Source organism: Paroedura picta, chromosome 18 (genome assembly GCF_049243985.1).
Source record: "Paroedura picta isolate Pp20150507F chromosome 18, Ppicta_v3.0, whole genome shotgun sequence".
NCBI classification, from domain to species: domain Eukaryota; kingdom Metazoa; phylum Chordata; class Lepidosauria; order Squamata; family Gekkonidae; genus Paroedura; species Paroedura picta.
The window spans coordinates 4,817,198-4,829,284 of record NC_135386.1 but is presented as its reverse complement, the minus strand read 5'-3'; the positions used below and the strand labels follow the sequence as shown (position 1 = coordinate 4,829,284).

Genomic DNA, 12,087 nt, shown 5'->3' with positions numbered 1-12,087 from the left:
CAGGATCTCACTAGATGCTTACCAAACATTCCTCTGCTTGTGTGTTAAGTATCATCAACTCATAACCTCCAGAATGCCCAGCCATGAGCAGCCTCACTCAAGTCTTGAGGGCCGTGTCTTCCTTGATGGAGTCAACCCATCTCCTGTTGGGTCTTCCTCTTTCCCTGCTGCCTTCCCCTTTCCTTCGCATGATTGTCTTTTCCAGTGACTCTTGTCTGCTCATAATGTGACCAAAATACCTCTGCTTCTATTGAGCTATTCTAGCTTCCAGGATCTGAATACCCCTCTAGCGAAGTATTTTGTTTTGAAATGCTTTGGAGAAGCCGAAGCCTGGCTAACCCACCTATCTACCTGTGCCTCACCACTGCAGGCCCTCCTTTATGTCACTGAGTGCATCCAAGAAGAAAAGATGCAAGTAATCTCTTACTAGGGGGAGAAATTAGGGAAGACGTTCCATTTCCTGGAAGTCTGAGCAATGGAGGACACCTGGCCATTTTGATTACCTGATGGATGATCTCACTCATAAGGTCTGGGTCGGTCATGCTGGCCAGCTCCAGGTGCACGGGGACATCGGTGGGAATGTCAGAGATGGCAGCCACTGCCTGCAGAAAGCACAGGGAGACATTCACCGTCACAGCACAAGGCAAAGAACGCGGACACCTCCTCTCTGGCCTCACTGCAAGCATGCCCCTTTTCAGATCTGCCCCAAGCTAGTTCTAGCTTACAAGCTCAAGGTGGCCGATCACATGTTGTCTGACTGTTTGTCCTAGCCAAAAAGAAGCCAGGAAGGAAAGGAGCTGAAGGGGAAAGAGGGGAGGAACTCCCCAAAGGAATTTTAGAGCTGAAGTTGTGGGTGAACTGTTTTTTTGCATCTCCTTCCCACGTACACTTCTTCTACAGCAGAGCAACCTTCCTTCAGAAATGTTGCTTTTAGAGCAGGGATGGGTAGAGTTGCCATTGCCACATTCTCTGCTGTAGCGGAGATGTAGTTAGAAGATTTCTGCACAACCTACCCAAAAAGCCCCACTGTAGAGCAGAATGAGGACACATTCACCGGTTGGAGCTGCCCCCACAGCCCCTCCTTCCGAAATACACCCCATGCCTCACCCAAAAAACCCACATCTAGGCTCTTACCTCCAGGAGCCTTTTCTGACGGACTTCCTTGTTCTGTCCCTCTATCATATGCAGGCCGGACAGCACAACCAGGTCTGGCTGAAACTCTTCCAGACTGGACACAAACACCTCCAGCATGTTCATGGCCCCATTGGACAGGTCATGGGAGAAGATGAACCGGTTGGCATTCGGGGCTCTCAGCTGCCCCCATTCTTCTCCTGAGAAAAGAAGACCCACATGCACACCTCTATGCTCCAAATTTAATGTTTGCATTTCATCATTTCCGCCCAGGAGTTACCTAAAACACCCTACAAAATAATGCAGGATTTTCCTGAAAAGAGTCTTGACTGCTTTAGATGATCTCATGGCCACCTCCAGTATGGTACAGTGGTGAAGAGCAACGGACTCTAATCTGGAGGACCAGGCTTGATTCCCCACTGCTCCTCCACATGAAGCCTGCTGGGTGACCCTGGGCCAGTCACAGTTCTCTCAGAGCTCTCCCACCCCCACCTCCCCTCGCAAAGTGCCTGCTGTGGGGAGAGAAAGGGGAAGGCAATTGTAGGCTAATTTGCAACTCCTTAAAAGAGAGAAAAGCCGGGTGTAAAAAAATACCTCTGTTAATCACAGTGCCTGGAACGACTGACAAGAACCCACAGTGCCAAGAGGGCATTTTTGTCCCATGCCTCTCAAAGGCTCTTCGTTCTGTGGCCTCGTACCACGGTTTGTGGGCTCCTCGTGATCTCAATCTGCTCTGTAAAACTGAATCGCTCAAGACGGCTTTTCTACGCAGGGTAGCCCTGTACAAAAACGATTCCCCATTGGACAAGGGAGGAGGGAATGTGGTCTTGCGCTAGTGTGAACACTTTGCTGTCAGCTGGATCCAGCTCTGTAATTTTGCATCGTTTAATAGGTCCTGTGAACACGTCTGCTTTGCTTCGGCTCTGGTGGGTTTCCTTTCTTAAAAAAAAAAAAAAAGATTCCCGATTGGTTCTACAACCCAAACCCTATTTCATGGTTTACTGAATGCCCCATGCTGTCGATTGTATTGACTCGCTCTGGGCAAATCCACCTGGAGTCCCCGTGAGAAAGACTATAAATAACATTAATAGGGAAGCTGCAGATAAATCAATAAGGAGGTGTATCCTGAGTTGAATGCCTGTTTTATTCTCGTGCCCAACTGCAAGGCTTGCTGTGGGATTATTAAGTTTCCAGCACATACACTGAAAATACCCCAGGTGCCGACGCGCTTTCACGGCTACGGGTGTTTTAACCAATTTATGTCCGTTGTACTTGCTGCAATGCACCTTGGGCCTCTGGGGCTAGCGACAGCCAGAAGGGCCATCGTTTTAACACAGCTTAAACTCTTGCTTCATCTAGAAACCAGCACTTCCGTTGGAAGCCCAGCAAAGCGATCAGATAATCTACGTGGCCAGCAGCTGCCGATCACAACAACTTAAAGGCAGATCCTTGAGATGGAGATCGAAGCCAGAGATACGTGCTGTGCTTCCACACAACGAATTTGCTACCTCCTTAGTCACAAGTAAATGGCTATTATTTTTTTTTTAAGTTCTTGACTTTGCAAATGGTACACCAAAACAAAATGCATTCTTGAGGTTTACTTAGGTGCTGTCTGGATCTAATGCTATATTCCCCTACTTGCAAATCAAACTTGAACACATCTAAGATTTATCAGAACTCTCTGGAAAATGCACCTCCCGAGATGTGTACAGCAACATGCTGCATGATGAAGGTCTTGACAAGAGCAATTTCTGATAACCTGAAAGTCCCCACCTAGTGTATTTGTAATAGCAAAAGGTTTATCACAGTTACTGGCCGCCTTCCTTATAGAGCTCAAGATGGCTTACAAACATAAAGTACATTAAAAAAATTAAAACCAAAATTTATAATCAATTCAGGCCTGCTAGTAAGCCAAGCCAAACGTGATCCGAAATAAAACCTTCTTCAGTTGCCTCTTAAAGGTTGTGAGTGAGGGGGCCATGCATACATCCCCTAGGGCAGGGCTAGTCAACCTGTGGTCCTCCAGATGTTCATGGACTACAATTCCCATGAGCCCCTGCCAGCATTTGCAAACGCTGGCAGGGGCTCATGGGAATTGTAGTCCATGAACATCTGGAGGACCACAGGTTGACTAGCCCTGCCCTAGGGAGACTTTGATAATTGTGGGGCTGCCACTGAAAAGGCCCTGCTTCTCACATACCCACCAGTTGGCCTCTTCCTGTCATCTTAATTCCCAGGCAGGGACATATTTGATAAGACAGGCCTTCAGATTCCCCAGGCCATGCATTTGTTCGATTTATCAAATTCACCCTCACATACTCAAGCACAACATTAAGACTGGAATAGATGATAATAAAACGTTCTAATTAAAATTCAACGAGTCTTTAGCTCTGGAACAAATCTGGCCAGCCAGCCAGGCTCCCTCCCACCCCCAACACTCACGGTCAATTAAATGCTGCACAAAACAAGGCAGCCTTGCATGTCCTCTGGAATCCTAATAGATCCTGCAGGGCACGAAACTCCTTGGGGGAGCTGGTTCCAGAGGGCAGGGGCAGCCACCAAGAAGGCCCTGCCCTAGTAGATGATAGGCTATTTGTGGACCAGGCAATTGCAGTAGGCCCTGTTCATGAAGACCAAAGGGCCTTACAAGTCAAAACCAACCCCCTGAATCGGCCTCAGGGACGGATCAGCAGCCAATGTAATTGATGTAATATCAGGGTTACATGGTCCTGATTGCCAGCCCCAACCTGCCAGGGCATTCGCCACTAGCCGCAGACTGCAAAACAGCTCTGGTGTGATTCTCGACCACCTTCTGGAAAAGAGCAATGGAATAATTCACTTCTAAAAAGCAACCGCCTCCAAGGCGGGAAGCAGCCTTTGAACGCCAGCTGAAAGGCTGGGTTTTTTGTTTACCAAAGGGAGAACACAGCTTCCCTGTGAGTTAGCGCTGGTGCCTCCGATCAAATCCAGAAGTCGGGATTCTAAATGAACAGCCAACAAGGGCAGTGACTTTTTCTAAATTCCGCGGGGATAGCTGTGTTGGCCTGCCACTGCAGACACAAAAGAGTCTCCTGGCACTTAAAGACTAAGGGATTTATGGCAGGGTAAGCTTTCATGGGCTAGTGCCCACCATCGGTGGCATGCCGTGAAACTGATGAAGTGTACTCCAGCCCACAAAAGTTTAAGCGACAATAAATCTGCTAAAGTATCCTTTCGGTGGTTCTAACAAAGGCTGATTTCACAGAGCGTTTCTGCAGGAGCTTTCTGACAACATAAAAGTTCTCAAACCGCTCCCCGGAGCGCATGGTTCACTGCCAGAAGTCGTGGCAGCTGTGGCGCTTTGGCCTTAAACATCACCAGCTAAACAACTCGGCTAAACAGCCTCAAAGGTCAGCCCCCCCCCCAATTTATAAACAGGGCAGATGTCAACGTGAAACAGAAAACAGAGAGTGATTAAAATGTGGGCTTTGCTGCCAGATGATGTAGTGAGGGCCACAGGGATAATTCAAAGGGGATTAGATAGATTCATGGAGGAGAAGTCTGTTAATGGCTCCTGGCCATGGTGACCAAGGGAAACCTCCACATCCTGAGGCAGTAATCCTCTGTCTCCCAGAGCCAGGAAGCAACATCAGGGGAAGGTCTCAAACTCTGTGCCCTGTTGCTGACCTTCCAGAGGAAGAAGAAGAAGAAGAAGAGTTGGTTCTTATATGCTGCTTTTCCCTACCCGAAGGAGGCTCAAAGCGGCTTACAGTCGCCTTCCCATTCCTCTCCCCACAACAGACACCCTGTGAGGGAGGGGAGGCTGAGAGAGCCCTGATATTCCTGCTCGGTCAGAACAGTTTTATCAGTGCCGTGGCGAGCCCAAGGTCAGCCAGCTGGCTGCATGTGGGGGAGCGCAGAATCGAACCTGGCATGCCAGATTAGAAGTCCGCACTCCTAACCATTACACCTAACCACTACACCAACCAGGAACTGGTTGACCACACTATGAGAGATGAAGCTGTGCTAGAAGGACTATCTGTCTGATCCAACAGGGTTCTTCTTAGGTTCTTAGAATGCCTGATTAGATGGACCGCTCGTCTGACCCAGCAAGGCTCTTCTTACGGTCTTATATTATAAAAAAACAATATAACTGATTCTTCAGCTGTAAGTTCTTATTGTGGAAAGCTTAGTAAGGCCTCTTCCTGACGTCTTTTACAGGAAATACTGGTTTTGTTTGCACGGGTGGCAAGCCAAAGCACTGTGAAATCAGAGGTGTGGCCCAACACCGGCTTCCCCTGTATCAACATTCAAAGAACATGCTCTTTGCCTACCTTAATACTCATTCACATTTAAGCTTGGCTGGGCTGACATCATTGCAGAAGAGCCATTCCTTCTGAAATTGTGCCAACCTGCTCTCTTTTCAACGGACTGGGGGTTGGGGACCCCTGCTTTAGAGCTTTAAGGGTGTTACCGATAGGGAGATGAAGCAGCGAGATACTGGTCACCCAGCAGGCTTCCCAATCTCTCCCCAGTACCTGACATGCAACCCAGCTGATGCTGGAACAAACAAGCAGGCCCTGTGTGCCTTCCAATGAACGCATACCTGCTTGGTATTCCAATATAAGGTGAAATTCGTCCAATTCTTGCATGGACTCCGGAGGGACAATGATATTTTCATCCAGCAGTTCATGGAGTTTAGGACCAATCGGGCCGCACAAGAGAACCTACAAAACCAACAAAATAATAGCTGACTTGGGAGGGCCTCGGACCAGTCTACAGTGGGGTTACTTCTCTCCAGCAACAGCCTCTCTAATGCAGATTCCAATTTATCTGCTTGTTGGCCCAGCTCCACTACACGGCTGTCAGCAATCAACTGAGGCATAGCATACTACAGCTGCAAATCCGGAGCATTTTGTTTAAGATACTCACCAATTACAGGCTCTCGGTTATTCCCAAAACAATTCCAGAGGGATGTCTCAGCACAAAACATTTTTAAAAATGTCGACTGAGTTCAGCAGCCAGACACCTTAAAAATGGTATCTGTACGCCGTCAGGCAGCTGAGATTTAAAGTGACATTTCCCCTTCTTTGTTTACACTTGTTTTAGAAGGCATTTTTCTCCTGTCCAGGGAACTAAGACACCCACCTTGCTTTAGTTCCAATTCCCTGGCTTATTTTCTATCATCAATATGTCCTTTGAAATACAAAAGTGCGTTTTTTTTTTTTTTGCAAACTGGGGGCATGCAGGACAGCAGTGAAGAGGCACAGCCAAGCAAGAATCTCCAAAGTGTGAGGCCTTCCTCTCCTAGAATTAAGGTAATGGAGCAGCAATACCGTGACTCCTACAGATTCCTTACACTGAAGGAGGGCAGGAAGCTCTTCCTATTGGCAGCAGAGGATAGAACTTGCAGTAGGGTTTAAATTACAGGCAGAAAGGTACCGGCTGGAAATTAGGAAGACATTTTTTTTACGTGAGAGTGGTTCAGCAGTGGAATCAGCTGACGAGGCCGAGCTCCCCCTCACTGGCAGTCTTCAAGCTGCAGCTGGGCGAACACTTCACAGGAACACTCTAGGTTGGACTAGACGGCCTGTATGGCCCCTTCCAACTCTATGATGCTATGAGGAAGGTTCCACACCTGGCAGGATTGAATGGTCTAACCCATTAGCTCCTTGGTTTCCTGCCTCTCTTTACTTTATGGAAGCACAATGGGTGAGAAAACAAGGTTCAGTACAAGAGAACCTCACAGCGTGGCTACGAACGCTATTAAGAGAGGTATGCAATACCAGCAGGAGATGAACTGGGAGACTCACAGAGCTGAGAAGGGTGTAACTCTGCCAAGCTGTAGATGTGCCATTCCAATGAAAGGGCGAGACAGAGACAAAGCAGTGGAGTCTGGCACACGATGCTCTTACCTTCAGGTCTGGATGCATCGCAATTTTCTGACCAATCAGAGCTGCATTTCCTCCCACGTAGAGCTGTAAAACAGTTCACGTGCCCTGTTAGGGGTGGTGTGGTGCTTACGGTGCCGGACTAGGGTTGGGGGACTGTTGTTCAAATCCTTACTCAGGCACGGAGCACACAGAATGACTCTGCAACTGCTTCACCCAATTGTGTCGCTGGATATATGAATGGCAGTGGACAGGTTATGTTCAAGTCTCAGACTATTTCTGGGAAGAGATCAGGATCTCTCTTCTGGCTTATTCAGTCCACCCCCTAATCTTCTCATGGCAAGGACAAACAAATGACTGAATGTCAACCCTCACAGTTCTCTGAATGCAGACTCTTCTCTTGCCCCTTGGGAGATTAAACGGCAGAGAGTCTTAATCTTGTGCAAAGAGATCCAGCTTTCAAACCACTGCAGAGTTCACCCTTTAGCTCTTCACTTGTTCTTCCAAGGGGCAAGAAGGCATGAAGCCCAAGGCCAACCCCTCTGCGGAGACAAGGCAACTGAGCAAATGACACAGCAAGGTGTGAAAGTGTTCTTGCTGATACAGGCTAATATAGCTCCTCTCCTTCTGGCAGATATGCAGTTAGGAAAAATGCCGTACCATCCAACCCACACAATTTGCATTGCCACTGCAGAACAACCCCTCAAAAAGAAATAGGGGAATGGTGTTACCAAGGAACCTTATCATAGCCCAGGGGTGGCCATACTGTGGCACTCTCCAGGTGTCCACGGACTACAATTCCCACAAGCCCCTGCCAGTACATGCTAGCAGAGGCTCATGGGAACTGTAGCTCATGGACATCTGGAGAGCCACAGTTTGGCCACCCCTGGACTGGCAACTCATTCCCTTCCTAATAAGGGAGGCCCAGGTGCAAACGCTAAAACCTGACTCGGCACACCTGCCAGGTGATAGCCTTGCCAGGAAGCTGCAGCTAAGCAGGATTCAAAAGAGGAAGAAAGCTGTGGGCTTGGGCGGAAACCTGCAGCTGCTGGGCCACTGTTGTTACGGTAAGAATCTTCCAGTGACTGATGGGAAGCGAGGAACCTTTTTTGTATGAGTTGTGAGAAAGACTCCTTTGCTTCAGGCAATGCAATGCCTTCTGGCACAACCGGTTGCCCTGTGTTCAGTAGTTTAGAGAAGGTAGCGTAAACCTCGGAGTATTAGGACGCTAAACAATCTGCTGGAGAAGCAATGAAAAGGCTTTGTTTTCTCACGGCAGCCTGCAGTGTCACGAGGCTTGCCGATGCAGTCAGAAGGTTACACATTGCGGAGACAGAAGCGACCTTCCCTGAACTGGTTAACATACCTGTGCCCCTGGATACTCCGAAGCAACCTGTGCAATGTGCTGGAAAGACTCCCCTTCACTGAAAAACCGCTCCGCGGCAGCGCCTTTCCCCATGAAGTGGGCGAAGGCTTCTTTCAGGTCCGTCACGGAATGCAAGACCGAGTGGTCGCGTCCCGCTCCGGAATCTAGGCCGAGGGCTTGCAACAACTTCACCCCCGAAAGGATCACATCGACACAGGCGTTGACCCTGCAGAAGGGAGAGCAGGAATGAGGTGCAGGCAGACCAAACTCTGAGGTATACGTGAATGCATGAGGCTGCCTTATGCTGAATCAGACCCCTGGTCCTTCAGAGGCAGTATTGTCTTCTCAGATGGGCAGCAGCTCTGCAGGGTCTGCGAGATCCTTTATTTAGTGGAGATACCAGAGACTGAGCCTGGGACCTTTTGCATGCCAAGCAGAGGCTATACTCCTGAGCCATGGCCCTTCCCTATACCAGGCAAAATTTCCATGACCTTATTGGCTAAAACATGGCATAGAATCTGATGGAAAATGGTACAGGATCATGTCATGACTACGTACAGCACTGATCTATCAAAGGTCATCTTTTTGATACTTTTTTAGAAGAAGAGTTGGTTCTTATGTGTTGCTTTTCTCTACCCAAAGGAGGCTCAAAGCGGCTTCCAGTCACCTTCCCTTTCCTCTCCCCACAACAGACACCCTGTGGGGTGGGTGAGGCTGAGAGAGCCCTGATATTCCTGCTCGATCAGAACAGCTTTATCAGTGCTGTGGCAAGCCCAAGGTCACCCAGCTGGCTGCATGTGGGGGAGTGCAGAATGGAACCCAGCAGGCCAGATTAGAAGTCCGCACTAACCACGACACCAAACTGGCTTAAGAACTTAAAAGCTTAAGAACTTTCCCACACCTGTATGCATTCAGGATACCCACATCCTAGAGATCACCCTCTTGACTCCACCCAACCCACTGACTTCTTCTACCCTAACTTTATCAGCTCCAGTGTTGAAGCAGATGACAGCTACGTTCATAAAGCACCCAAGTCTGAAGTTATCATGAAATACAAGAAAGCCTGGGTCAGCCTAGTTACAAGAACAACCCTTTGGAATCCAAACCGTTTCCCCACAAGCAATTCTGAGAAAAGTTCCTCCTGAGCCTTTTGTTTTGCATATTTAAATCGAACTCAAAGTAGATCAGAACACGCATTCAAAGTTGCCAAGCGGCTCGCAGGGAAAAAACCCTTCGATTCTCAATACTGCCGTAATGAGTGGAAATGGACAATTGATGCTTTTTCGTGGCATTAATGTCACCCGGTAACTAAGACCTCCATAAAGCCTCTATTTAAGAGACACGGCAGGCAGGATTGGCAGAAGGTCCCACATAGCCCTGGATTCCCATTACAGGAAAGGATGCTCCACTTAAAGATTAGAAAGTGTTTCTGCTATTCATCACACTTGGAGGTGTCCACAGGGATTGAGATTTTTTAGTAATGAAAACGCTACATCCTAGCTAGAATACTTCTGTGCCTCCCCAACATTATGCTGGTTGAACACCAGTCTTGCTGGGTAACCATGATGCCTGGAATCACATAGCGGGGTTGGATGGCCAACGTGCCAGGGCTCGTTACTACATAAGCAGGCACGGCAGGGCTCCGCCAAGAAAAAGCCACCACAGCCCCGTTCCACAGCAAGAACAACCATTTCCAAATTAGCCAATCTCCAGTGTCATTTACAGAAATGTCAGCCACATTCACTCACCCAACAGCAACTCTGCTCCACTGCTTGGCCGGCTGAATGATAAGTGAGTCCCAGGCGGCGGCCATGCTGCTCTCTGGGGACACGAGATCCCCCGGCAGCTGGTACAAGAAGGAGGCTGAGATGTACTCCAGCACTGAGTCTGGCAGATCAGGATCGAGCAAGAAGACATAGCCGGTCGCCAGGGCCACCAAAGCCACGCACACCGACTTCTGCCACATGACGGCTGTTCTGAAGCTAAGGCTGCCAGATGTGCATTATCTATATAGCCTGAAGGGTATCTTCGCCCTGGCCAAGGATGGAGATTGAGGGGGAGGCGAAACCAGGCTGATCATGGGTGTGGAGAGAGGTCCCAGCTTCTCAGGGTTCTAGAGGCCAAAGGTTACCAGGGACCCTCCAAATTATTTTTCAGAGAACCTCCAAAAGGTCAGTATGATTTTCCCTTGAGCAACTCGAAGATAGCTGGGAGCAAAGAGAAAAAAATGATCAGGATTGTCTCTTGCAAGAAATTCAAAGCAGGGACCACTTTGCCCAGTTGCTTGCACATACTGAGGAATTCCCACCCACCCACCCCAGATTCCAAAGGTCACCAAAAAGCCCCTCCCAAATTATTTTCCAGAGACCCTATAAAGACAAATTATTTCCCAGTGAATTTTTGAAGACTTAAGGAGCCCACCCATTATTTTCCAGTCATTCTCGAAGATGATTAGGGAGATCCCCCGAATTATACCCCGAGGAATTTTCACGGGGGATTATGAAGCCCCCAAATGATTGCCTGGGGAATTTTCAAAGATGATTAGGGAGCGCCCCCCCCAAAAAAAAGATTTTCCAGATTTTATTTTGATTTGTAAAGATTTAAGGAGCTCATGCATCATTTCCCAGTCCTGTAATGGACAGCCCCATTATCTCCCAGGTAATTTATAAAGATGGGTAGTCAACCTGTGGTCCTCCAGATGTCCATGGACTACAATTCCCATGAGCCCCTGCCAGCAAACGCTGGCAGGGGCTCGTGCGAATTGTAGTTCATGGACATCTGGAGGACCACAGGTTGACGACCCCTGGACTAGGGGACGCCCCCTCCCCAATTTATTTTCTGGGGACTTTCTAAAGACAACCCCCCCTTATTTCCCAGGGATTGTCCCTTAAAACAGGTGTAGTCAACCTGTGGTCCTCCAGGTGTCCGTGGACTACAATTCCCATGAGCCCCTGCCAGTGTTTTCTGGCAGGGGCACATGGGAATTGTAGTCCACGAACATCTGGAGGACCACAGGTTGACTCCCCCTGCCTTAAAGTCAACCAACAGCCCAGGCAGGGGAGGGGGCGGGACCTCCTCAGGTGAGCGGCCTTCTAGCCCCGCCCCGCCCCTCGCAGGAGAGGTCAGTCCGGCCGTCACTCCGGCCGCGGGGAGGCTTGTGAGGGGAGCTCGGAGGCGCCCTTTCTTGAGAGTAAGCGCCGTAGACCGCGGCGGGGCTTACTTCCGAGTAAATACAGCCCCGGGGGGGGGGGAGAGACAGGGGACAGCGCTGGTTCAAATTTACCTCACCTCAGGGAGAGCGAGGCCTCGCGGTCTCCTTCCTTCCTTCCTTCCTTCTCTCCCGCCCTCCCCGGGAAGGGTCAGCCCAGCCCAGCCCAGCCGAGGCGTCCCTTCTCCCGCCACCGTCGGCAGGAGCCGGCCCGGGGACAGTGGGCGAAAAGAGGGCTGGCTCTGAGGGAGAAAGGGGAAGAGGCCTCTTTTGCGTCATTTCCGTAACGCGGCCGCCGCCGCCGGGCGTTTCCACCCGCGCTGGCGTAAACGGGTTTGCGGAATGGCGCCGGCGCCTACGGAAACGGCGCTGCCCGGGCTGGCGTAGGTCTCGGGCTTTCTAAGGCGGCGGCGCCTTATCCGGCGGCGCAGCGGCTGTGCGAGAATCGCGGGGCGCGTGCGGGGTTTGAGATAAGCGCCCGGAGCCGCCAACTCGGCGGGGATGTGCTAAGC

At 49.8% G+C, this 12,087-nt stretch overlaps 3 protein-coding genes across 12 annotated transcripts in view; 2 read left to right on the top strand and 1 right to left on the bottom strand.

Annotated features, from left to right (window-relative positions):
* BBS4 (Bardet-Biedl syndrome 4) overlaps window positions 1-2,679 on the top strand; it is a 25,199-nt gene extending 22,520 nt beyond the window's left edge. The window contains exon 16 of the mRNA XM_077317486.1: window positions 2,491-2,679. Coding sequence (XP_077173601.1) covers window positions 2,491-2,570 — 80 coding nt within the window. The 3' untranslated portion in view covers window positions 2,571-2,679. The remainder of the gene's footprint in view (window positions 1-2,490) is intronic.
* Window positions 1-11,874, bottom strand: part of ADPGK (ADP dependent glucokinase) — a 15,699-nt gene extending 3,825 nt beyond the window's left edge. The window contains exons 1-7 of one of the 3 annotated variants that reach the window (XM_077317509.1): window positions 11,651-11,874; window positions 10,116-10,574; window positions 8,368-8,593; window positions 7,026-7,088; window positions 5,717-5,837; window positions 1,135-1,331; window positions 504-602 (exon numbers count right to left, since the gene is read on the bottom strand). In XM_077317509.1, coding sequence (XP_077173624.1) covers window positions 504-602; window positions 1,135-1,331; window positions 5,717-5,837; window positions 7,026-7,088; window positions 8,368-8,593; window positions 10,116-10,333 — 924 coding nt within the window. In that variant the 5' untranslated portion in view covers window positions 10,334-10,574; window positions 11,651-11,874. The remainder of the gene's footprint in view (window positions 1-503; window positions 603-1,134; window positions 1,332-5,716; window positions 5,838-7,025; window positions 7,089-8,367; window positions 8,594-10,115; window positions 10,575-11,650) is intronic. The other 2 variants (XM_077317508.1, XM_077317510.1) reach the window with 2 other exon arrangements.
* Window positions 11,471-12,087, top strand: part of LOC143827697 (uncharacterized) — a 96,300-nt gene continuing 95,683 nt past the window's right edge. For 5 of the 8 annotated variants that reach the window (XR_013227387.1, XR_013227385.1, XR_013227386.1 and 2 more), the window contains exon 1: window positions 11,471-11,557. The gene's annotated coding sequence lies outside the window, so the exon portion shown is untranslated. Of the gene's footprint in view, window positions 11,558-11,794 lie in introns of those variants that run through there. The other 3 variants (XM_077317514.1, XM_077317515.1, XM_077317513.1) reach the window with 2 other exon arrangements.